This window comes from Dasypus novemcinctus, chromosome 3 (genome assembly GCF_030445035.2).
Source record: "Dasypus novemcinctus isolate mDasNov1 chromosome 3, mDasNov1.1.hap2, whole genome shotgun sequence".
NCBI lineage: Eukaryota > Metazoa > Chordata > Mammalia > Cingulata > Dasypodidae > Dasypus > Dasypus novemcinctus.
This window is the reverse complement of record NC_080675.1, coordinates 19,068,611-19,096,291: the sequence shown is the minus strand read 5'-3', so window position 1 is coordinate 19,096,291 and position 27,681 is coordinate 19,068,611. Positions and strand designations below refer to the sequence as shown.

The window sequence follows — 27,681 nt, the reverse complement described above, 5'->3', positions numbered from 1 at the left end:
TATGGTTCATTTACACTTGCAATAAAGAGCAATTTTTAAATGATAAAATTTTGATTTCTTAGACTTGAATATTTACCACAAAAGAGCAACCATGTATTATTTTTCCTCTGAATTTTAAAGTCATTACCAGGTGGTTATTTGCCAAAATACTCTTTAAGGAAAAAAAAAAAAGCATTAACTACTAAACCAGTATGGATGCCTATTGGAAAGGGGTATCTTATGATTTATTTGGGATGATTGTTCTTCCATTATTTTCCAGAAGAGGAATAATAAATGGCTCAATTTACCAACACTCAAATTTATGAAAGATTTTATACTTATGAAAAGGCTGTGTCCCAACACATGGTATATCTACTGCTTGAATCTCAGAAAACATTTCTGCATAGAAATAGTGTCATGCACGGTAGGGTAATCCACCCTAGATGAGCAGCACTGTGGGATCTAGCCACGAAGGGGAGAACTTTCATACACAAATGGCAGGACGGCAGAAAAGGCCAGAAAGCAGGGGTGCTTCTCCCAGTGTCTACTGAGTGGAGGAGAAGGGGACTGGGTCTGGAGGTGCAAACCGCTGGATGCTTCTCATAAATCGAGATTCCCTGGTCACCTCCTTTATCAGACAAGGAGCAAAAGAGCTCTTCTTCCCTGTGAATTCCTGTCTCTGTCTCAGTCAAGCTTCCGTCATTTACTAAGACCCTACACGCAGAGCACTTTGCCAGATTCCAGGGCACCAAGTGAATGAGCAGAAGACCTGTCCTCAAAGAAGCCCAACAGACTAGACAGACAAACTGACTCCATATTAAAAGAGCAGACACAAAATACTCTAAGAGTCTGGCACAGTGATTCAGGACACAGGCTCTAGAGTCTCACTGCTCCCATGTCCTACTTGTACATCAGGGGTAATGCTTTACTTCTCCAAGTCTCTGTATCTTCATCTATAAAGGGGCAATAAAAATTGTACCAATTGCAATATTAGAGATTAAAATAAAGAGATTTAAAAAACTTGCAGAATAATGCTTAATATACACTAAGCCTTGACTAGGTTATCATTAAGAAAGAGGTAGGGGCAGCGGACTTGGCCCAGTGGTTAGGGTGTCCATCTACCATATGGGAGGTTCGCGGTTCAAACCCCGGGCCTCCCTGACCCGTGTGGAGCTGGCCCGTGCGTTGTGCTGATGCGCGCAGGGAGTGCTGAGCCATGCAGGGGTGTCCCCTGCGTGGGGGATCCCCACACGCAAGGAGTGTGCTCAGTAGGGAGAGCTGCCCAGCGCGAAAGAGAGTGCAGCCTGCCCAGGAATGGCGCTGCACACACGGAGAGCTGACACAACAAGATGATGCAACAAAAAGAAACACACAGATTCCCATACTGCTGACGACAACAGAAGCGGACAAAGAGGACAAAGCAAACAGACACAGAGAACAGACAGCTGGTGTGGGAGGGGAAATAAATAAATAAATCTTTAAAAAAAAAAAAAAGCGGTAGGAAAAAAAATAGAACTTCAACAACACTGAAAAATATATCTGAACGTGATTAAAAGGGGAAATGTTAGATTGTAATAGGGTAAATTTTTTTTTTTTAATCCATGGAACTACACTAGACAGTGAACCTAAGTTAAACCACAGACTGCGGCTAATAGTACAATTATTAAAATGTGCTATTATCAATTATAACAAATGTTCCACACCAGTGCAAGGTGTTAATAGAGTGGTATATAGGAAGCCCATATTTTATGCCTGATTACTCTGTAAATCCACCAGTTCTCTAATAAAGAAAAAAGTTGTACTGAGGACTAAGCAAACTAACCTCTCAGTAGAGCTCAGGGTAGCTGCATTTAAACTTGATCTTGAAGAACAACTAAGAGTCTGCTAGAGAAGGGGAGATGGCCATCCAGCAAAGACCAGGGGCTGTTAGAGGCAGTGGCATAATATGGACTGATGGGTTCCAAGGGTTGGCTGAGCCAGGGGCAGGAGATGAGCCCAGTGGAGAGTCACAGGAGTCTGCCTTTATTCCTATACTAACAGGATGGGGGAAAGGAAAATGTTCAGATCTGGTCCTGTGCTGTAACTCTGAGAACTACATCTTTTGTTCATCCATCCAGAAGACTGACAGGAGATAGGTGAGATTGGCAGGAAGACCATATGCAATGCTGGTGCAATGGTCCAGGTGAGAGAGGACAGTTTAAAGAAAGGTTGTGAGGATGGACAGAAATCTTTCAGTTCTCAGGTTAGATGTCATTTCCATAGGAAAGCCCTTCCTAACACAGCAGTTCTGGATTAGGTAAACCCTCCTAAGGAATCCCACACACCACACACATTCCAAATCGGAGCTCTTAACACTCATTTCTGGAGATGCATTCATCATTTATTTAACCAATTCATGGAGGCCTACTACAGCCAGGCACTTGCTCAGCACTGAGAACAGAGCAGTGAACAAGACAGGCAAAGTGTCTGTCCTCATGCATTTCCATGTAGGGGATGTAGACAACAAACAAGTTAACAAATGAATACGCCATTTCAGGCAATGCTAAATGCTATGAAGAAAAATAAAACAGGATTAGGTGAGGAGTTACAGGAAGATAATGTCAGAGTAGGCAGGCAGGGCTCAACTCTCTCACAAAAACAATGGCCAAATGCTGTCCAAGGGACCTACTTTGGGGGCGGCAAACCAGGATGGTGCTACAACAACTCCCAGGAGAGGCAAGGAACTGAGAGATGAAGAATCAGAACCAATAAACATGAGTTATCAAACCCCCATGGTGGCTGCAAAGGGCTTCCATCCCCAACCCCCAAGATATTAAGCTGGGAGAAAACCCCTGGCTCACTGCAGCCCATTGAAAGGGGAACAGACATATTCCTCCTTGTCATCTATTACAAGAGAAAAGGGAAGGGGTGTCAGGGGGCTTTTCTTTAGTGAATTTGGTCAGCAGACCCACTTTGAATCTCGGCTCTGGCCAGACCAAAACACAAGAAAGCCGAGATTGAAAGAAACATCTCTGTGGAAAGGTGCATTGACAAGCACCATCTGCTGGAAGATCTGGAAATTGCATGAGGAAAAATTGCTTTTAGGTTTCTCTTAACACAAACCCCTGGAAGAAAATCTTTGCCCTATTAGTGAGTCCCTAGACCAGTTCTGATTACTTAAAGTGGGCAATTTTAAAGACTTAGAATAAGTTGAACAAAATATCAAAGAACTGTGAAAAAAATATTCAAGAAAGAGAAATGGCCATCAGAGTAAATTCACCAACATATTCAGATGCCTAGACAACAGCAAAAAATTACAAGCCATACTAGGAAACAGAAGAGATGGCCCAGCCAAAGGAACAAACCAAATATCCTGAAGAGATACAGGATTCAAGACAATTAATCAATGATAATCACACAACTCTCCTAAATCAATTCAAAGAATTAAAAGAAAATGTGATTAAAGAGATAAAGGATATTAAGAAAACACTAGGTGAACATAAACAACAACTTGAAAGTCTGCAAAGAAAAGTAATTATGGGAATTAAAGACAATGGATGAGAATAAAAATATATTAGCAGCACTTAAGAGCAGATTTGAATTGATCAAAGACAAAATTAGTGACACTGAAGAAAGAACATTTAGCATGAAAAGACAGGAAAACAAAAAGAGGAAAGAACTGAAAAACTGGAACAGTGTTTCAGAATTCAATGACAACGTGTGTGGTCACCCCGCGGGCTGAGGTGTGGTTTGCTGGCCTGGCGGGGGAGCAGCTGCGGCAGGCCAAGCCACTGCCCCCATAATGGGGTGGCTGGTCGGACTCACCGCCACCCCTGAGGGGAGCTCGGCATGGGCGCAGAGTGCCCTCGGGTCTCCCCTTCTCGGCAGCCATGCTTCCGTGGCCGCCCCTCCTCCCGGATGGCGCCACACGATGCCTTGTGGGGCGGCACCCTTCTTCTTCTTTCTCCCTGCGCAGGCGCAGGGTGGAAAATTCCAGTCTGCCCTTTTCCCCTCCCCCGACAGCAGCAACAGCCAGGCGTGGGCGGGAAACTCAAGTCTGCCCTCCACCCCAGCAACAGCAGCCACCAATCCCTAAACCCTGCCACTTCCCCCAGCAACAGCGACAGCCAATCCCTAACCACCACCCCTCCCCCGTCCAGTACCGCCCACTGACCTTTCTCCGGCAACCAATCAGAACAGGGCGTGGTTTCGACCAATCAGCCTTCCCCAGCCCCTATAAAACTGTTGCCTCTCCCTCAATAAAGTGGACTTGCGTGTTTACCTTGTCTCCGCAGTAGTTCTTCTGCCGTGCGCCCTCCAGTCCTGAGAGCCCCCGACAAGGGCCTGGCCTCCCTTGTCCCCAGTTCGTCGCCTGCTTCTCCGGGCGACCCCTTCATCGCCGGCTTCGCCGGGCAACCCCGTCAGCCGAACCGCGCAACCCCTGTGAGACTGACCCCTCGTCTGCTGCCGGACCGACCGCTCGTCCCAAGTGGGACCGACCCCTCGTCCCAAGTGGGACCGACCCCTCGTCCCAAGTGGGACCGACCCCTCGTCCTAAGCTGGACCGACCCCTCGTCCGCAGCCAGACCCCACCTCTACCGACCGAGCAAGCCGCCGCAAACGTGAAATGCACAAACATATGCTATCAGTGTCCCAGAAGGGGAAGAGAATGGAAAAGTGGCAGAAAGAATGAAATAATAACCAAAAACTTTCCAATCCTTATGAAAGTCATAAAAACCAATATCCAAGAAGTACAATGCACCCCAAACAGAATAAATCTGAATCAATCTACCCCGAGACACCTATTATTCAGAATGGCAAATATCAGAGATAAAGAGAGGATTGTGAAAGTGACAAGAGAAAAGCAAAGAATCACATACAAGGGAACCTCGATAAGGTTAAGTGCCAACCTCTCATCAGAAACCATGGAGGCGAAAAGAAAGTGATATGTCTTTAATGGACTGAAAGAGTAAAACTGCAAGCCAAGAATTCTGTATCCGGCAAAACTCTTCTTCAAAACTGAGGGTAAGTTCAAAGTCTTCACATCAAAAACTGAAAGAATATGTTGCCAAAAGACTGGAATTACAAGAGGTACTAAAGGGAGTGCAGCAGCCTAAAAGGAAAAAACAAGGGTGAGAGACTTGGAGAAGAGTATAGAAATGAAGATTATTAAGAAGAGTAAATTAAAGTATAAAAACAGACAACAGTAAGATATAAGAACTGAAAGCTAAAGGACAAAATGGATAAAGTAAGTAAAGCCTTTACAATAGTAACACTGACTGTTAATGGCTTGAACTCCCCAATCAAAAGATGTAGACTAATAGAATAGATAAAAAATATATAAGCCATCTATCTACATACTGTCTACAAGAGATGTACCTCAGGAAAGAACAAGGTTAAAAGTGAAAGGTTGGAAAAAGATATTCCATGCAAAAAGTAACCAAAAAAGATCTGGAGTAGCAATACTAACATTAAACAAAATAGATTTTAAATGCAAAATTTTTGTAAGGGATAAAGAAGGTCATTACACATTAATAAAAGGAGCAATTCACCAAGAAGAAATAACTATACTAAATATTTGTGCATCTAATCTGAGTGTACCACGATACATTTGACAGACACTGTCAAAATGGAAGGGAGAAGTAGATGTCTCTACAATAATAGTTAGAGACTTCAATACACCACTGTCAGCATTGGATAGAGCATCTGGACAGAGGATAAACAGAGGAGATGAATAATATGATAAATGAACTAGACCTAACAGACATCTATAGAACATTGCACCTCAGAACAGCAGGATATGAGCACTTTCTTTTCAAGTGCTCATGGATCCTTCTCCAAGACAGACCATATGCTGGGTCACAAATCAAGACTCAATAAATTTTAAAAGATTGAAATTATACAAAACTCATTCTCTGATCATAATGAAATGATGCTGGAAATCAATAATGAATATAAAAAAGGGGAAATCCATAAATACTTGGAGATTAAACAATATACTCTTAATCAGTGGGTCAAAAAAGAAATTGCAAGAGAATTCAACAAGTTAAGAGAAGTCAACAAGTTGAGATGACTGAAAATGAGAACAAAACATATCAAAACCCTATGGGAAGAGGGATGGGGGTATATGGGGACCTCATATTTTTTTAATGTAACATTAAAAAAATAGAGAAAAAAAATACCACAATAAATAAAAAATTTTTTAAAATTAAAAACTCCACAGGAGGGGAGTGGATGTAGTTCAAGTGGTTGAGGGCACGTTTCCCATACACGAGGTCCCAGGTTTGATCCCCAGTACCTCCTGAAAACAAACTAACAAAAAAAGCAACTCTCACTGAGGAATGGATATAGTTCAGAGGTTGAGTGCCTGCTTCCCATGTACAAAATCCTGGGTTCAATCCTCAGTGCCACCCAAAAAAATTTAAAAGTTTTTTTTAAATTTTAAAGTCTCATGGGATACTGCAAAGGCAGTGCTGAGGGGAAAATTTATAGCCCTCAATGCTATCATTCTACTACAGACTTATTATTATTATAGGAGAATAATAATATTCTGAGTGGTTCTGAGAAATAGGAGAGGGAAGAATAGGTGTAGTACGGGGCATTTTCAGGACACTGCATGACATTGCAGTGATGGATATAGGCCATTGTATATTTTGTTATAACTTACAAAATCGTGGGACAAAGTGTAAACTATAATGTAAACTGTAGCCCATGGTTAGTAGCAATGCCTCAATATGGGTTCATCAATTACAACAAATGTACCACACTAATGAAGGATGTTGTTAATGTAGGAAAGTGTGTGTGGGGGGGGAGGGAGGTATATGGGCATCCCTTATATTTTTTATGTAACATTTATGTAATCTAAAACTTCTTTAAAAATTAATTATAAAATAAAAGAGCTAAAATTGAAGATATAACAGCACCCCTGAGGGAACTAGAAAAAGAACAGCAAACTATTCCCAAACCAAGTAGAAGGAAAGAAAGAGTACAGATCAAAGCAGAAATAAACGAAAGCAGAAAAAAAAATAGAATCAACAAAACCAAAAGTTGGTTCTTTGAGAAAATCAACAAAACCAACAAACCCTTGGATAGACTGGCAAAGAAAAAGATGCAAATGAAATCAGAAATGAGAGGGGGGACACATTACCACTGACCCCACAGAAATAAGAGTGATCACAAGAGGGTACTACGAACAACTGTTTGCCAAAAAAAACTAGACAATGTATAGGAGATGGACAAATTCCTAGAAAACAACTTACATGGGCCCTAGAAGAAAGAGAAGGCCTCAACAAACCAATCACAAGAGAAGAGACTGAAATAGTCATCAAAAACCACCCAAAGATGAAAAGCCCAGGACCAGATGACTACACAGGTGAGTTCTCCCAATCACTCAAAGACAATCTAATATCAATCTTGCCCAAGCTCTTCCAAAAATCTGAACAAGAAAGAACACTATCAAACTCATTTATGAAGCCAACATCACCCTAATACCAAAACCAGATAAAGATCCTATGAAATAAGAATATTACAGACCAATATCCCTAATGAATATAAATGCAAAAATCCTCAAGAAAATACTTGCAAACTGAATGCACCATAAAAGAAGTATATACCACAAGCAAATGGGTTTTATCGCAGGTGTGCAAGGGTGGTTGAACACAAGAAAATCAATTAGTGTAATAAACCACACTAATAAATTGAGAAGAAAATTCAAACAATGCTCTCCACTGACAAAGAAAAGGTATCTGTCAAAATACAGCATCCTTTCTTGATAAAAACACTGCAACAGACAGGAATAGATGAAGCTTTCTCAATATGGTAAAGTACATATATGAAAAATGTACAGTTAGCATTGTACTCAATGGTGAAAGACTGAAAACTTTCTCACTGAGATGACAAACAAGCCAATGATGCCCACTGTCACCACTGTTATTCAGTATTACGCTAGGAGAAGTGGATGTGGTTCAACTGATAGAACGCTCGCCTACCATATAGAGGGTGGAGGGTTCAATCCCCAGGGCCTCTTGACCCATGTGGTAAGCTGGCCCACACTCAGTGCTGCCACACATAAGGAGTGCCATGCCACGCAGTGGCACACCAGAGAAGGGGAGCCCCATGCACAAAGAGTGCACCCTGCAAGGAGAGCCGCCCTGCATGAAAAAAGTGCAGCCCACCCAGGAGTGGTGCCACATGCATGGAAAGCTGATGCAGCAAGATGATGCAACAAAAAGAAACGCAGTTTCCCAGTGCTGCCTGATCATGCAAGCAGACGCAGAGGAACACACAGCAAATGGACAGAGAACAGATGATGGGGGAAAGGGGAGAGAAATAAATAAATAAATCTTTAAAAATATATATATTATGCTAGAAGCTCTAGCTAGAGCAGTTAGGGTAGATAAAGAAATAAAAGGAACCCAAATAGAAAACTTTCACAATTCACTGATGATATGATCCTGTTATCTAGCAAGTCCTGAAACATCTACACTAAAGCTACTAGAACTAATAGATGAGTTCGGCAAAGTGGCAGGATATAAGGTCAACAGCATTTCTATACATTATTGAAGTGCAATCTGAGGAGGAAATCAGGAAAAAAATTCTGTTTATAATAGCAACTAAAACCAAATATTTAGGAAAAAACTTAACCAAGGACCTAAAGGATCAGTATTCAGAAAACTAAAAAGCATTGCTAAAAGAAACCGAAGATTTAAATAAATAATTTCTGTGTTCATGGACTGGAAGACTAAATATTGTTAGGATGTTAAATCTACCCAAACCAATTTACAAATTCAACATAACCCAATAAAAACCCCAACAGCCTTTTTTGCAGAAATGGAAAAGCCAATTATCAAATTTATTTGGAAGGATAAGGGGCCCAAAATAGTCAAAACTTTCTTTAAAAAGAATGAACTTGGAGGACTCTCACTTCTTGATTTTAAAGCATATTACTTAGCTACAGTGGTATAAACAAACAGATTGACCAATGGAACTGAATCGAGAACTCAGAAATAGACAGACAAGTGATTTTTGACAAGGCTGTCAAGCCTTCCCAGCTAACCCAGAACAATCTATTCAACAAATGGTGCTGTGAGAACTGGATAGCCATATCCAAAAGAAAGAAGACCCCTATCTCACACCTTATACAAATATTAACTTAAAATGAATCAAGGACCTAAATATAAAAGCGACCACCATAAAACTCCTCAAAGAAAATACAAGAAAACATCTTCAAGATCCTTGGGTAGGTGGTAGTTTCTTAAACCTTAAACCTAAAGCATAAGCAACAAAAGAAAAAATGAATGGTACCTTCTCAAAATTAAATACTTTTGCATCACAAAGGACTTTGTCAAAAAGGTGAAAAGGCAGCCAACTCCAGGGGGGAAAACACTTGGAAATCACACCTTCAATAAGGGTATAATATCTACAATATGGGGAAAGCAGATGTGGCTCAAGTGATAAGGCCTCTGCCTACCATATGGGAGGACCCAGGTTTGACCCCTGGGGCCTCCTGGTGAAAAAGAAGATGAGAATGCATGCCTGCGTGGCAAGCCAGTGCCTGCATGCTGAGTCAAGTGCCCCCGCAATTAACCAAGGTACCACATGGTGAGCCGAGTACCTGTGCGGTGAGCCAGATGCCCACATGGGTGCCAGTGCAGTGAACCGAGTGCCCACATGGTGAGCCAGGTGCCCATGCAAGTGCCCACATAGCAAGCCAAGTGCCTGCATGGTTAGCCGAGTGCCTACATGAGTGCCCATGAGGTGAGCCAGTGCCCGCGTGGCGAGCCAGTGCCTGTATGAGTGCCCATGTGGCAAGCCGAGTGCCGCATGGTGAGCTGAGTACCCGCGTGGTAAGCTGAGCGCCTACGTTGAGTGCCCACGTAGTTAAGCCAGTTCCCATGTGGTGAGCTGAGTGTCCGCATGGCGAGCCAGTGCCCAGGCAAGTGAATCACGCAGCAAGATGATGATGCAACAAAAGAGAGACAAGGGGGAGAGTCAAGGTGAAGTGCAGCAAAAACCAGGAACTGAGGTGGCACAATTGACAGGGAACCTCTCTCTACATCAGAGGTCCCCAGGGTTGAATCCCAGTGAACCCTAGGGGAGAAAAAGGAGAAGAGAAGACAAAAAGAGAAACAGATACAGAAGATCACACAGTGAATGGACACAGACAGCAAAAACAGTGGGGAGGGGAAGGGAAAAAAATACCCATGATATATAAAGATCATACTAGTTAACAATAAAAAGACAAACAACCCAATTAAAAAATGGGCAAAAGACTTTCATAGACAATTGTCCAAAGAAGAAATACAAATGGCAAAGAAATGGATGAAAAAACGTTCAACATCACTAGTGATTAGGGAAATGAAATCAAAACTTCAACGAGATATCATTTCATACCTATTAGACTGGCCGCTCTCATAAAAAACTAACTATTACATAGGATGTGAAGAGATATAAATGCTTATTCACTGTTGGTAGGAATGTAGAATGGTACAGCCACTGTGGAGGACTGTTTGATGGTTCCTAAAGAAATTGAATATAGATTTATTTGCCATGTGACCCAGCAATATCATTACTAGGTATAAACCCAAAAGAACTGAGAGCAGTGACACAAACAGATTCCTGCACACCAATGTTGATAGTGGCATTATTCATGATTGCCAAAAGTTGGAAACAACCCAGATATCCATCAACTGATGAATGGATAAACAAATTCTGGTGTATATACACAATGGAATATATTATACAGCGGTAAGAAGAAATGAATTCATGAAGCATATGACAACATGGATAAACCTGGAGGACATTATGTTGTTTGAAGCAAGCCAGACACAAAAAACAAGCACTGCATGATTGCACTATTATGTAAATACATCGTCTAAAATCATGGAGTTAACAATTAGAATATAGGTCACCAGAAAATAGAATAAGGGTAGAGAATGGAAAGTTGAAGGTTAAACTGTGCAGAATTGGTAAAATGGTTGTTTGTAAATCTTTGGAAATGAATAGAAACGGCGAAAGCACATCATAGTGTTTGTAACCAGCAGAGCTATTATATGAGTAGCACAGTGGTTGAAAGGGTAAGTCTAAGGTCATGTGTATTACTAGAAGAAAACTAAAAAATGTAATATGGGATTGTACAGCACAGTGAAACCTCATGTGAAATATGAATATGGGTGATACTGCACATACAAAACTGTTCTTACAAAACATAAATACAAATAAACTAGAGAGATGGAAACAAAATAGCAGCTATGTATGGCAGGGGAAGCATAGAGAGACTGAGAGGCAATGAGATTGTTTTATTATTATTATTATTATTATTGGAATAATGAAAATGCTCCAAAAATGATTGAAGTGATGAGTGTAGAACTATGTGATTATACCGAATACCACTGAATGTATGCTTTGGATTGATTTATGTTTTATTAATATGTATCAATAAATAGGTAAAATTTTAAATCTAAATTTAAAATAAACAGGGTAAGATGATAGAGAGGCAGGTGGTAGTGAGGGAGGGGGTTACCTGGGGTCAGGGCCACCTCTCTGAAGAGGGACACACATGATAAGGCAGTGGACTGCAGTGAGAGAGCAGGACATGTGAAGACACAGGACAAAAGCACTTCAGGCAGAGAAAGGGTGACTACAGCATCCCTGAGGGTGGAACACATTCAAGGACAAGCAAGGACATGAGTGCAACTGGAAAAGAGTGATCCTGGAGGAGGACAATGGAAATGAGGTTTGATCCAAGCAAGGAGCAGACCAGGGATGGCTTTAAACTTTCAGCATAAGTACGATGGAACGCCAATGGAGGGCTTTAAGAAGAATGATAGGATCTCACCCACGTTAAATAAGATCATTCTGGATGCCTAATAGAAAATAAGCTTCAGGAAGGGCAGGCAGAGAAGCAAGGAGAGTAAGAAGACTCCTGCAATATTCCAGGTGAGAGATGATGGCAGCCGGCACTAAGCTGTGAGCAAAGGGCGAAAGTGAAAAATGGTCAGATTTCAGATATATTTTAAGGACTGACAGAGCTTGCTGATGAGTTGGGTGTAAGGTGAAAGAGAAACAGGAATGAAGTATGACTTCTAGGTGTTGGGTCTGAGCGACTGGGTAAATATGATGTTGTCATTTTCCAAAAAGGGAACGGTATGGAAGAAGCAGATTTGGGGGCAGGAAAAGGAGAAGGAAATCAAGAATACTGTCTTAGAAATATCAAATCTGAGATGCCTCTTGGGTACCAAATGGAGATGTGTCAAGCAGGCAGTAGGATATAAAAGTCAAGAGCTCAGGGAGAAGATGGGGCAAGAAATAAAATGTGATGCATCTTCAGCATATAGGTGCTATTTTGAGCCTAGAAAATGAGTGAAGATACAGAAGAGATCAGGAATGAAACCAGTAAAAGGTGCTTGGGAAGAAACAACAATGCATGAGTGAAGCCAGGAGACAATGGTGTTCTGGTAGTCAAGGAAGAACAGGGTTCAGGAACAGGGTAGTCAGTGGTCAAGTATTGCACAGTGAGGGGGAAAAAAAGTCCTGACTGCCCCTGGATGAAGATCACAGGGGACTGACAAGCAGTGTCGGTAGTGTGGTGAGTTAGGGAACCAGGGTGGAAGGAAGGAGAGCAAACAAGTATGTGCAACTCTTTTGAAGAATTTTGCTACATAGCTAGAGGGGAATATGGAGTGAAGGAAAAGTGTTTTAAGACGGGAATTATTACAGCATGTTTGTATGCTGATGAGAATGCTCCACTAGAGTGAACAACCCACGTGAGCTAATAAAAATGCACATAAGAAGGAAGGAAGACATTCTTCAAATAGCTTAAAAGCTGAATAATCTTTAATTACTCAAAACACTCACCAGGGCATTGATAAAAATGAAAGCTAAAAGGGGAATATCCTTTAAAAATTAGAATGATCCTAGTAACTAGTTGCAAGAAATCTTAGAGGCATATCCGTAGTTATTAGAAGTTGGTCCAAAGCTAAAAGAAGAAAAAAAACTATTAAGAAATGTCATTTTAACATGCAACAAAAGCAAAGAGGTTATTATAACAGTGACATAAAAATAATATATTATCCTTTTGATAAAATTTGCTTTTCTGGCTGATACAATAATGCTCAAAATGAAAATTTCTAGGTTCATTATTTTTTACAATTTCTATGAGCATGACATACTTACAGGCTATTCTGGTTTAGTCTGTAAAATTTGTGTCGGGCAACGCAGAGTCTCCACACATATTTTGCTGTTTCCATGTCTTCCTAGCAAACAAAATATGCATAAAGTAATATGAAAGTACATATACAATTTGATACTTTTAATGCAGAATTTGTCTAAGGACAAGGCACAAATGGGTGACATATTATGTCAAAGTCAACATACAGTGTTTCTTTTGTTTTCTAAGTCTTAATACTTTGCCTTATATGACTGTCAGAATTAGGATTTAAATTATCAAGATGAAAGAACATATGTGTTCTAATAATATGACTCTTACATTCAGCAATTTCAAAATGACACAAAAATTTTGAAAGGATGAAAGCATCAACTTTAATTCTTGACAAATACTTAAACATTTTTAAACAAAACATTTGATTTGATGACCCAATATCGCCTTTGTCAAGAGACCAAGAGCAAGTAAGTGTTAAAATATTTCTACAGAGCTATTCATTTATCAATGGAAACTAGATATCAGTGCTTACTTTTGCCCATTTAGTCCCTTAAGTTTAATTTAAAGGTCATAATGATCAGATAGCATTTATCCAAGGACTCTTTGATTCATTCAACAATATTTATGGAGCACCTATTTTTGCCAAGTGCTATTATGCATAACAATGCTATAAAATGTAAATATTTACAATATTTTATAAAATTATAAAGCATATAATGCCCCTCACACACACACACACACACTCTTCATACAGATTCCTAATGTTTACTCACAGTTTGAAACTGGATGGTCTCTTCTTTATTTGCCAGCTCTAATGCAAAAAAGGACTTGTTATGGGTCATGTTAGCAATATCATGCCACCTAAAGAAAAACAGAACAACAACATGAATGTTCAGGTTTATACTAGCATAGAAAATACATTGTTTTTCTCTCATAAGTTAATATTTGTTCATCTTTGCCAAAAGGAAATAGTTGTTTTAATCAGCTAGCATTCATGCTCTAACTGAAATGACAACAGCTTGTTCAAAAAACAACAGCATGTTGTGGCAGTTTGATATTATTTATGAATTCCAAAAAAGATACTTGATTATGTTTGTAAATGGGTCTGTTCCTCTGAGCTTGATGCCCTTTGACTGTATTGGATTCAGCTGAGATGTCTTTGATTGAATTGTTAAGATTAGGGCTTAGATTCTGCCATGTCAGTAGAGTATAAACAGTCTCTGCCCCCTCTTTGTGGCCTATATAAATGGGCAATCAGTCAAGGAGACACACAGAAGTAGATACACAGGAGAACAAAGAAAATGACAAGGCAGAGGAAAGAACTTAGTTTTGATGCTGGAGTCCCAGAGCAAGATGAGTCATTCACCGGATAGTTTACAGCTGGTCTTGTGAAGAGACCAGAGCAGCTGAGCCCAGAAAGAACTGAGCCCAGGGAAGAGAGATGAGCTCTTTGCCAGCCTACAGCTGAGATCGGAAGAAGCTGGACCTACAAAGCCTTAAGAGGAAGAAGGAAGGCTGAACCTTCACAGATGTGACCCGCCATCTGGCATAAACACGTGGCAACAGAGTTTGGTAAGGAAGTAACCTTGAGTTGGACACTTTAGGGCCTTGTGACCGTAAGCTTTTACTCCAAATAAATACTCTTTATAAAAGCCAACAGATTTCTGGTACTTTGCATCAGCACCCCTTTGGCTGACTAAGACACATGTATATTAAATGAGGGGGAAATTATTTTAAAGAGGAAAAATATATTTCTCTTCTTTTGCCTCATTAGTTCAGTCAGAGATTCCTATCTTAACTAGTTGCCAAGACCTCAATTTATTCAATTAACATTTTGCAGGAAACTCATTTTAATAATGTCAGACATTGTGTTAGGTTCTAGGGATATTAAGATCAGTAAGGCATAGTATGTCCCTCAAAAGGGCAAAGTTGGAGGGTGGGGGTGAAAGAGAGAACATAAAAACAAACAAGTACCCTAAATGTTGCAAATGTACACAATAAAATGAGACATAAAAGTGGGTGGGAGGAGTGCTCAGAAAATCTTGAGGGTAAAGATAAAGTTCAAATGCTAGGAAGCCAACAGAACTAATCTGGGTATGTTCAGCAGGATTCAAAATCCTATGAGATACTTTCTAATATTTTACCATATTTAGATATTACATATTAATATTCAATTTTATATCAATACATAATTTTATTAGAAAAATGGGCTAGGAGGAAAATTTTATACTAATTTATGATTCCACATAATATTGCATTTATTGGTTAAAAATTAATGTAGCCATAATTCAATGTTTAATTATAAAACCTAAAAACTATTAGCATCATATTAAATAAAGCAATTTTTAAGATTCCTATTTAACAGTGAAAGAAGCCCATTTGGATGCGCTCCAAGTTTTCATGTGACTTTTTGAGCACTGTCAGAATTCTGCCTTTCAGTTTCAGTGCAGAACCATTTTCCTTCCTTGTCCACTCACTCAACACGTTGGGAAGACTAAATAAGTAGCTGGGGGACCTGAAAACAATTGGCAAAGGGGAGCAAGCTGGTATAGTCCAAGAGTAGGATTTTATTCCCCAAGCCATATATACTCTCAAAGGCCTGAAAAGAAAGGAAATGAAGGAAGAGATGCCAGCTTAGAGAAAAAGATCTTAAAAGGGAGAAGTATTTCAAGAACAAAATGATAAAAATCTCGAACAGAGAGAAAAAAGGGAGTGGGAATAAAAGAAGCTATTTATCAGGGAAGACAAGGTTTGGTATCAAGAATCTGAGTTTTAGTCCTGGTCACACCATTTAATATAATAACTGGGTGATCTTGAATAAATCACTTAACTCTTCTAAGCCTCAATTTCCTCATATACAAAATGGTAGTAATACCAACTCATCAGATTTGTTATGAGGACTACAGGAGAAACATGCATAGAAAGCACTCAGCATAGTGCCTGACTCAGGATAAACACCCAATAAATGGTACACTCAAGAGAACAAAGAAAAGTTTATGACATAATCTGCTTTACTAGTTTATAAAAACAATATAAACTTTTAGTTTTATTAAAAGAATTGAAGTAGAGAGAATCTCAGAGTAAAGCTGTAAATATTCCCATGAAACAACACTTTGGATTTTTAATACTATGAATTTTACCAATTAAAAGGCAGGGATTCTATTCCCCAAATGCAATGAAGGTGCCACAATGATGAAAGAGGTTGTTGATGTGGGAGGAGTGGGATGGGGTGGGGAGGGAGGTGGGGTATATGGGAACCTCTTATATTTTTTAATGTAGTATTTTTTGTGATCTATGTATCTTTTAAAAAAAGGCAATTAACTTTTTTTTTAAAAGGCAGAGATTGAGCAAAATGGTCCAATTTACTATCTGAAAGATATAAATTGAAACAGAATAATATTAAGTAGGAAATTTAAATTACCTATAATTTCATCATCTAGAGTTAGTCACTATTAGCACCTTGCTATATATCCTTTCTCATTATATATATTTCCAGATTTTCATAAATGAATAGTATCACGTTTTTAATTAAAAAAATCAATACTGGGAAGCAGATGTGGTTCAAGTGATTGAGCTCCTATCTAACATAGAGAAGGTCCAGGGTTCAATTCCTGGGGCTTCCTGGTGAAGGCAAGCTGGCCCACGCTGAGAACTGGCACAGCAAGATGATGCAACAAAAATAGACACAGAGGAGAGGCAATAAGAGATGAAGCAGACCAGGGAGCTGAGGTGACGCAAGAGACTGAATGCCTCTCTCACACTCCGGAAAGTCCCAGAATCAGTTCCCAGTGCTGTCTAAAGAGAAGATGAGCAGACACAGAAGAACACGTAGTGAAAGGACACAGAGAGCAGACAGCGAGCACAAAAAAACAAGGAAAGAAAGAAAAAAAGAAAAAAGAAAAAATCACTACTAAAGAACTAATTGAAATTTGCTTAGATATTGTATTTTAGGAATCTTAGTATATAACTAGCATCAGAAGGAAGGCCTAGATTTTCCACAAAAAAAGAACCCTGGAAATCTGAGCTCCAACAAAAAACAGACACAAAGCAAATGACGTCCTCCATATAGCAAAAAAAAGAAAAAAAAGGGGTCACATATTTTTCAAGCATATCATAAATAGAATATCATTACAAGCACTATTTTCTGCACATTTGGTTTGGAAGAAAGTGGCTTATAAAAAAGAAGAGCAATAAATTTTTCAATAGGGTGACACAAGGGAGCTGATGTGGCTCAAGCGGTTGAGCACTTGCTTCCCACACGGAAGGTCCTGGGCTTGGTCTCTGGTGCCTCCTAAAAACAAACAAAAAAACAAACAAGCAAAACAAATGTAAAAACCAGCTCAGGGGCAATATGGCTCAGTGGTTTAGTGCTGGCTTCCCAGTTCAATTCCCAGCGCCTGTATCCAAAAAAAAAAAAAAAAGAAAAAGAAAATAGGGTGACACAAGACATCCCCTGGGAAAGTCTCCCCTCAGAAACAACTAATAAAGGGAAAATCCCAATTCCAGGACAGAACTGGTAACAGTTGTACACACTCAACTCAGTCTCTGAATCCTGGATCATCTAAACAAATAAAAAACAGTCCTTTCTGGACATTGACCCAATGTGGTTCCCCTCAACAGGATACCCTAATGGTGAAGTAACTGGAGGCAGAAAAGCCTCATGGAAATAAAAAGGGGTAGAGTTGGAGTGGAAAATTGAACTGCTGTAAGACAGGATGGGTTCCAGAAGTGAAAAGTTCTGAAAAGGGGACACTGAGTGGGGGAGAGAAGTTAAACAAATGATAGGAGTTTGGGAGACAATTCTACACAAAAACAAACCAAACACATGAGGATTCCCAGAGTACAAAAAGAGGAAAGAAAGTTTTCTCCTAGAAGTGAAATAAAGGCACATAAAAGGGCAATTTTAAAGGGAGCAATTATAGCTCCCATGTATGAGGTTCTGGGTTCAATCTCCAGTACCTCCTTAAAAAAAAAAAAGGGGGGGGGCAATCTTAAAAGTTGAACCACATGCCCAGAGCCCAAAGAAAGAATCAGGTGCAGAAGACCTGAGAAAATCTGAAGAGTTAAATATGGGCTATCCTAAAGGTCCAGTTTAAATTGGACCAAGTGTCAAAGAAGAGCCTAGACACAGAGCCAATTTACAATAAATAAACTGACCTTCAGAGTTAGCACATCAATATAATCAGATACACAGACATCAGCAAAAAATTACAAATGATATTAAGAAACAGGAGGATATGTCACAGTCAAGGTAATAAAGTAAAACCTCAGAGGACACATACTTTGGAACAACTAATCAAAGAAGGTCAAACAAATCTGAACTAATTCAGGAGAGGAAGGAAACTATGTACAGAAATAAACTAATGGTAGATAAGGTCAAAAGATATTAAGACAATGCATGAGCAAAAAGAATTTAAAAGATTGAAAAGCAACAGAAATTATAGGGATGAATGGCAAAATGATGGAGATTAAAAATATGCTAGAGGCATACAACAATAAATTTGAACAAGCAGAAGAAAGAATACATGAACCAGAAGACAGAAGAACAGAAATAATACATTCAGAAGAACAGGCAGAGAAAAAATAGAAAAAAATGAGCAGTGTCTAAGGGACAATGAGTGACAGCACAAAGTGGACCAAAATACATACCATGGGAACCTCATAAGGAGAAGAGAAAAGGGGCATAAAGAATATCTAAGGAAATACTGGTCAAAAATCTCCCAACTCTTATGAAAGATTTATATATATATGCAGGTCCAAGAAGCACAATGTACTCAAACAGGATAAACTCTAATAGATCTACTCTGAGATACATACAGAATGTCAAATACTAAAAGATAAAAAGAGAATTCTGAAAGCAGCAAGAGAAAAGTGATTTGTCACATAGAAGGGACACTCAATGTGACTAAGTGCCAGTTTCCCATCAGAAACCAGGCAAGAAAGCCTGGTATATGATAGATATAGATAGAGATATAAATATAGATATAGATGTAGGATATATTTAAGGTATTAAAAGAGAAAAACTGCCAGTCAAAATTTCTTTATCCAGCAAAACTGTCCTTCAAAATAAGGGAGTGTTTAAAACATTCACAGACAAACTAAAACTGAGAAAGTCTGTCACCAAAGACTGGCACTATAGGAATACTAAAGGGAGTTCTTCAGGTAGAAAGGAAAGGACAGGAGAGTATGGTTAGAGAAGTGTGAAGAAATGAAGATCTTTAGTAAAGGTAATGAAATGGGTAAATGCAAATCCCAATAATACTGTACCCTCAATATATAACTCTACTCCTTGATAAGATTTAGAATACAACTGAATAAGAAATAGCCTTATTTCCTGGTAATGAAATGCCAAACATAAAAAGGTAATGTGGGATAAAACAACATAAAGAGGGGAAGCAGAGGGATATGGGAACAGAAAACATACATGCTATTAAATAAGTGAAGTTGGTATCTTTTCAAAATAGTTCGTTACATATATGGGTCCTTTAATACAAACCCGAGGATAACCATAGAGAACAGTATTTTAAAAATATGCACAAACTGAATTGAGAAAGGTATCAGGCAGATGCATTATACAAGATCAACTATAAAGAAAAGGAGGACACAATAAAGAAATAAAGAGATACAAAAGATATGTCATATAAAAACCGAAGGACAAAATGGCTTAAGTAGGTACTGCCTTTACACTAACAACAAAGAAGGTAAATAGATTAAACTCCTCAAACTCCTCAATCAAAAGGAAGATATTGGCAGAATGGATTAAAAAAAAAAAAAAAAAAAGGCACAATCAAACTATTTACAAGAGACTTATCTTAGACCAAAGACACAAATAGTGAAAGAACGGAAAAAGAAAATGCATGCAAATAATAACCAAAAGAGAGCTAGGGTAGCTATTCTAATTTTGAATCAAATACTCAAAAGCTGTTAAAAGAAACAAAGAGAAAATATATATTAATAAAAGGGTCAATCCATGGAGGAAAGAAACAATCTTAAATATTCATGCACCTAACCACAGTGCACCAAAATACATGAGACAAACACTGGCAAAAGTGAAGAGGGAAGGAGCAGATGTAGCTCAGTAATTGAGCACCTACTTCCCATTTACAAGGTCCCAGGTTCAATCCACAGTACCTCCTTAAAAAAAGAAAAGTGAAGAAAGAAACAGACACTTCTACAATAGTAGTTGGAGTTAGTAGTTGAGACTTCAAAACACCATGTCATGGAAAGATAAAACACAGAAGATCCATAAGGAAAAAAAACCTTGAATAACATGATAAATGAACTAGACCCAACAGACATACAGAACACTGCACCAAAAAGAGCTGGATATACATTCTTCTCAAGTGCACATGGATCATTATCCAGGATAGACCACATGCTGGTACGCAAAACAAGTTTCAATAAATTTTAAAAGATTGAAATTATACAAAGCAGCTTCTCTGACAATAATGAAATGAATGTGGAAATCAATAACAGAGAGAGAACTGGAAAATTCACAAATTTATGGAAGTTAATGCACTCTAGTGCTCACTTTGGCAGCACATGTACTAAAATTAGAATGATATGGAGAAGATTAGCATGGCCCATGCGCAAGGATGATACGCAAATTTGTGAAGCGTTTCATATTTTTTAAGACACTGGGGGAATAAACAGAAGAAAGGCCACTGTACATACAAGATAACAGATCTTACATTGATGAAAAACATAAAGTCAAAAAATTTTTAGTCTTATATTTTTAATTTTATTATTCCAAACTTTTAATTTTTTGTGTGTTTTGTTATTTATAAAACTGTTATTTTTTTTTAATGCACTCTTAAAAATCAATGGCTCAAAGAAGAAATTACAAGGGAAATCAGTCAATATCTTGACATGAATGAGAGGGAATTTTATGTTTGTGTGTGTGTCATCTTGCTGCTGTCAGCTCTCCATGTGTGTGGCGCCATTCCTGGGTAGGCTGCACTTTTTTCATGCTGGGCGGCTCTCATTCTGGAGCACACTCCTTGTGCATGGGGCTCCCCTACACAGGGACACCCCGCGTGGCACAGCGCTCCTTGAGCTTATCAGCACTGCACGTGGGCCAGCTCATCACACAGGTCAGGAGGCCCTGGGTTTGAAACTCGGATCTCCCATGTGGTAGGCGGATGCCCTAACCATTGGGCCAAATCTGCTTCCCTCAGAGGAAAATTTAGAGTCTTATGTTAAAATAGAAGGAAAAATTTAAAGACCTAACTGCATACCTGGAGGAATAAGAAAAAGTACAACAAACTAACCCCAAAGCAAACAAACGGAAAGAGATAAAGACTAGAGCAGAAATAAATGAAATTGAGGGAAAAAAAAATTGAGAGAATAAAACTAAACTTTGGTTCTTTAAAAAGATCAATAAAACTAACAAACCTTTAGCTACACTGACAAAGGGAAAAAAAGAGAGGATGCAAATTAATAAAATTAGAAATGAGAAGTGGGTCATTACTATTGATCCCACAGAAATAAAAAGGATCATATGATGATACTATGAACAAATGTAAGCCAACAAATGAAATAGAAAAATACCTAGAAATATAAGAACAACCTACACAGACTCAAGAAGAAATAGAAGACCTCAAAAGATAAATTACAAGTAAAGAGATTGAATCAGTCATCAAAAACCAACCACAATGAAAAGTCCAGGACCAGAAGGGATTCTACCAACTTTTCCAAGAAAAATTAATACTAAACCTGCTCAAACTTTTCCAAAAAAACTGAATAAAAGGGAACAATACCTAACTCATTCTACAAGGGCAAATCACCCTAATACCAAAGTCAGATAAAGATACTATAAGAAAATAAATTACAGACCAATATCTCTTATGAATGTAGATGTGAAAATCCTCAACAAAATACTAGAAATTTGAGTCCAATAGCACATTGAAAGAATGATACAGGAGCGGAGGTGGCTCAAGCCATTGGGTGACTCCCTCCCACATGGGAGGTCCCAGGTTCAGTTTCTGGTGCTTCCTAAAAAAAGAAGACGAACACAGGAATAACAGACACAGAGAGCAGACAGCGAGCGCAAAACAACAGGAGGGTGGTGGATAATAAATAAATCATTTTTTAAAAAAGAGAAAGAACTATACACCATGATCAAGTGGGATTTATCCCAGGTATGCAAGAGTGGTTCAAGATAAGAAAATCAATTAATGTAATACACATTATCAGAGGAAGGGGGAAAATCACATCATCATCTCTCTTGATGCAGAAAAGATATTTGACGAAAGCCAGCTTCCTCCCTTGATAAAAACACTTAGAAAAATAGGAATAGAAGCAAACTTCCTCAACATGATAAATGGCATATATGAAAAAACCCACTGCTAACATCATATTCAATGGTGAAAGACTGAAAGCGTTCCCTCTAAGATCTGAAACAAGACAAGGATGCTGTCACTACTGTTATTCAACATTGTATTGGAAGTTCTAGCCAGAGCAAATAGACAAGAAAGAGAAATAAAAGGCATCCAAATTGAAAAGGAAGAAGTAAAACTTCCACTATTTGCAGACAATATGATTCTATATATAGAAACAGTACCCCCCCCCCCAAAAAAAAAACCTACAAGAAATCTACTAGAACAAACAAATCTAGCAAAGTACCTGGGTACAAATTCAACATGCAAAAATCAGTAGAGTTTCTATAAACTAGTAATGAGCAAGCTGAAGAGAAAAATCAAGAAAAAAAATTCCATTTACAATAGCAACTAGCAGAATTCATTATCTAGAAATAAATTTAACCAAGGATGTAAAGGAGTTACACACAGAAAACTACAGAACTTTACTAAGAAAAATCAAAGAAGATCTAAATAAATGGAAGGACATTCCATACTTATGGATTGGCAGACTAAGTATTGTGAGGATGTCAATTCTATCCAAACTGATTTACAGATTCAATGCAATCCCAATCAAAGTGCCAATAGCCAGTGAAGCAGGTGTAGCTCAGTGGTTGAGGTCCTGGGTTCAATCCTCCGTACCCCCTTATAAAATAACTGAAAAAACGTATTAGGGAATGAGTGTAGCTCAGTGGTTGAGTGACTGTTTCGTATATATGAGGTCCTGGGTTCAATCCCCAGTACTTACTAAAAAAAAAAAAAAAATTAAAATTCCAACAGCCTTCTCTGCAGAAGTGGAAAAGCCAATTATCAAATTTAAGTCTAAGGGGCCCCAAATAGCCAAAAATATCTTGAAAAAGAACTAAGTTGAAGGACTCATGCTTCCTGACATGAAAATTTATTACCCAGCTACAATGGTCAAAACAGCATGGTACTGGCACAAAGATAGATATACAGACTAACAGAATCAAATTGAGAGTTCAGAAATAGACTCCCACATTTATGGCCAATTGATTTATTTCTGCATTTAGAATTTTTTATTGAAGTATATCATTCATACATGAACATAAACAAAAACGTAGAGTAAAAGTATATACTTTTATAGTAAAATCTATAAAACAAACAAGCATAACATCATCTAGGATTCCCATACATCACCCCACCAAGAATACTTTTATTGTTGTGTTCATACAAATTATGAAGAGCATCATCAAAGTATTACTACTAACTATAGTCCATTTCCTTTTTTTTTTTTTGCCTGTTTTATTTTTTTTAATTCATTTTTTTAAATATTACATTCAAAAAGTATGAGGTCCCCATGTACCCCCCACCCCCCTATAGTCCATTTCTTACATTTGGTGTATTTTCCCCCAACCCACACTATTATTGACACCTTGTATTAGTATTAAATATTTGCTGTACTTCACAAGAGAACATTCTTGTATTTGCTGTTAACCACAGTCCATCTTCCACCACAGATTTCACTGTGTTACACAGCCCCATGCCTTGTACAATCAATCCAAAGTGTATACTCAGTGGCTCTTATTTTCATCTCAGAGTTGTGGTGAAACTCAGTTTAAAACATTTTCATTACTCCAAAAGGAAAAATCCCATACCCCCTTATACCACCCTATTTTTGACCCTTAGAACTGATCTAATATCTTCTTTGCCACTGCTGCAAATATATTACATTACTATTAACTATTGCCCATAAGTTACATTAGTTGAAACAACTGTATCAACATATTCTTAACACTTTAGAAGAGCATTCTTATATTTATACTGTTAACCACCACCAAAATTACTAGGCTATACAGTCTCTAGATTATTCTCTAGTTTCCTTTCAATTGACATTTACTTCCACATACTACCCCTTTCAGCCACAATCGGATTTATAAATCAGTTGTGTTTCATACTGTAATGTTACCATCAACTTTAATCATTCCCACACTTTTACAATAAACCTTATTTTAAAATTCTACATACATTAAGCATCAGCTCCATTCTCAACCCAATCAAATTTATTTGAAAGGGTAAGGGACCCAAAATAGCCAAAAACTATCTTTAAAAAGAAGAATGAAGTTATAGGATTCTCACTTTCTGACTTTAAAACATATTACTGGGAAGCAGACTTGGCCCAGTGGATAGGGCATCCGTCGACCACATGGGAGGTCTGCAGTTCAAACCCCGGGCCTCCCTGACCCGTGTGGAGCTGGCCCATGTGCAGTGCTGATGTGCACAAGGAGTGCCGTGCCACACCCAGGTATCTACCGCATAGGGGAGCCCCACGAGCAAGGAGTGTGCCCTGTAAGGAGAGCCGCCCAGTGCAAAAGAAAGTGCAGACTGCCCAAGAATGGTGCCGCACACACGAAGAAGCTGAAACAACAAGATGACACAACAAATAGAAACACAGGGGAAGCGGACTTGGCCCAGTGGATAGGGCGTCCGTCTACCACATGGGAGGTCTGCAGTTCAAACCCCGGGCCTCCTTGACCTGTGTGGAGCTGGCCCACGTGCAGTGCTGATATACGCAAGGAGTGCCATGCCACGCAGGGGTGCCCCCATGTAGGGGAGCCCCACACACAAGGAGTGCGCCCTGTAAGGAGAACCACCCAGCGCAAAAGGAAGTTCAGCCTGCCCAGGAATGGTGCCACACACACGGAGAGCTGATGCAGCAAGATTAAGCAACAAAAAGAGACACAGATTCCCATGCCGCTGACAACAACAGAAGCGGACAAAAGAAGAACACGCAGCAAATGGACACAGAGAACAGACAGCTGGGGCGGGGTGGGGGGGAAGGGGAGAGGGAGGGAAGGAGGAAGGAAGGAAGGAAATCCTACAACTCAACATTAAAAAGACAAACAACCCAACCCAATTTAAAAATGGGCAAAAGGGGAGTGGATATAGCTCAGTGGTTGAGCACCTGCTTCCCATGTACAAGATTCCAGAATCAATCCCCAGTACCTCCTTTAAAAAATAAAAAAAAAAGGCAAATGACTTGAACAGACATCTCTCCGATATATATACATATATATGTATATATATGTGCATATATATACACACACACAAATGGCCAGAAAGCACATGAAAAGACACTCAACATCATTAGCTATGTGGGAAATGCAAATCAAAACCATGAGATACCATTTCACACACACCAAAATGGCTACTATTAAAAGGATACAAAATTACAAGTTTCAGAGAAGATGTAAAGAAATAGGAACGCTGATTCATTGCTGGTAGGAATGTAAAATGGTGCAGCTGTAATGGAAGACAGTTTGGCAGTTCCTCAAAAGTTATGTATAGAATTAACATATGACCCAACAATCCCACTTCCAGGTATATATCCAAAAGACCTTAAAACACACCAATGTTCATGGCAGCATTAGTCACAACTGCTAAAAGATGAATGCAACCCAAGTGAACAGCAAGGAACAAATGAATAACATGTGGCATATACATACAAAGAAATATTATTCAGTCATAAAAAGGAATGAAATTCTGATACATACAACAACATGGATGAATCTTGAAGACATCAAGTTGAGTCAAGTAAGCCAGAACAAAAAGACAAATATTGTACGATCTCAGAGATAAGAAATAATTAGAATAAGGAAATTCAAAGAGTCATAATCTAGCATATAAAGTACCTGGTGCTGGGGGGGGTTGTTAAGAATGGGAAGTTAATGCTTTAATTGTAGAGTTTCTATTTGGGTTGATTGTAAAGTTTTGGTATTGGATGGTGGTGATGATAGCACAATATTGTGAATGTAATTAATTACACTAAATTATATATGTGAATGTGGACAAAAGGAGAAATTTTAGCTTGCATATATGTTACTTAAATTAAAAAATACACATAGGACTGTACAACACAGTGAACTCTATTGTAAACAATGGACTATAGTTAATAATACAATTATTATTCATGTTCTTTCATGAATTGTAACAAATGTTACCGCACTAATACAAGGTTAATATAGTGGTACATGGGAACTCTGTATTTTATGCATGGTTTTTCTGTAAACCCAGAATTTCTCCAATAAAAAAAAGAAAAAAGAAAGCAACCAAAAAAAAAAAACTCAGTAGAGTTAATATAGTGGTACATGGGAACTCTGTATTTTATGCATGGTTTTTCTGTAAACCCAGAATTTCTCCAATAAAAAAAAGAAAAAAGAAAGCAACCAAAAAAAAAAAAACTCAGTAGAATATTATAGAAAAGATTTCCATTTTCTAATGTGACCTTGAGAGAGACTTATTACCAATTTAACTATGATAGGTACTAAAAAGAGATTACCAGGGAGAAGAGGATTTGGCTCAATTGATAGAGCATCTGCTTACCACATAGGAGATTCAGGGTTCAAACCCAGGGCCTTCTGACCTGTGTGGTGAGCTGGCCCATGCGCAGTGCTGATGCATGCAAGGAGTGCCCTGTCATGCAGAAGTGTCCCCCACACACAAGAAGTGTACCCCATAAGGAGAGCTGCCCCACAGGAAAAAAAGCACAGCCTGCCCAGGAATGGCGCCACACATGGAGAGCTGATGCAGCAAGATGACACAACAAAAAGACACACAGATTTCCAGTGCTGCTGACAAGAATGCAAGCAGACACAGAACACACAGCAAATGCACAGAGAGAGCAGACAATGGGGGGGGAGAGGAGGAAGGGAAGAGAAATAAATAAAAATAATTTTAAAAAAAGAAATCACCGGGAAGCAGATGTGGTTCAAGTGATAGAGCTTCTGCCTACCATATGGGAGGAACTGGGTTTGATCCCTGGGGCCTCCTGGTGAAAAAAAAAGAAGAGAAAGCATGCCCCCATGGCAAGCCAGTGCCCGTGTGGTGAGCCAGTAAGCATGAGTGCCCATGTGGTGAGCCAGTGTCCGCGTGGTAAGCCAGTGCCCACACAAGTGAGTCACGTAGCAAGATGAGGATGCAACAAAAGAGAGACAAGGGAAGAGTCAAGATGAAGCACAGTAGAAACCAGGAACTGAGGTGGCACAATTGACAGGGGACCTCTCTCCACATCAGGAGTCTCCAGGATCATAGAGGAGAGAAAATGAGAAAATGAGAAGAAAAGACAACACAGATAACAAAAACAGCAGGGCAGGAGGAGGGAGGGAGGGAGGGAGAGAGGAGGGAGGGAGGGAGGGATGGAGAGACAGATAAGTAGATAGATAGATAGATAGATAGATAGATAGATAGATA

The 27,681-nt window shown here is 39.0% G+C and overlaps 1 protein-coding gene and 1 non-coding gene across 10 annotated transcripts in view; one reads left to right on the top strand and one right to left on the bottom strand.

Annotated features, from left to right (window-relative positions):
• The window catches only part of PTPN21 (protein tyrosine phosphatase non-receptor type 21), a 108,493-nt gene that overhangs the window by 38,081 nt on the left and 42,731 nt on the right, over positions 1-27,681 (bottom strand). For all 9 annotated transcript variants that reach the window (XM_058292651.2, XM_071213735.1, XM_058292671.1 and 6 more), the window contains 2 exons: positions 13,891-13,978; positions 13,132-13,211 (listed from right to left, as the gene is read on the bottom strand). In XM_058292651.2, the coding sequence (XP_058148634.1) occupies positions 13,132-13,211; positions 13,891-13,978 (168 nt within the window). The remainder of the gene's footprint in view (positions 1-13,131; positions 13,212-13,890; positions 13,979-27,681) is intronic.
• On the top strand, positions 20,641-20,747 carry LOC111767025 (U6 spliceosomal RNA). Its single transcript, XR_002798922.1, has one exon. It is a non-coding gene; the product is annotated as a U6 spliceosomal RNA (small nuclear RNA).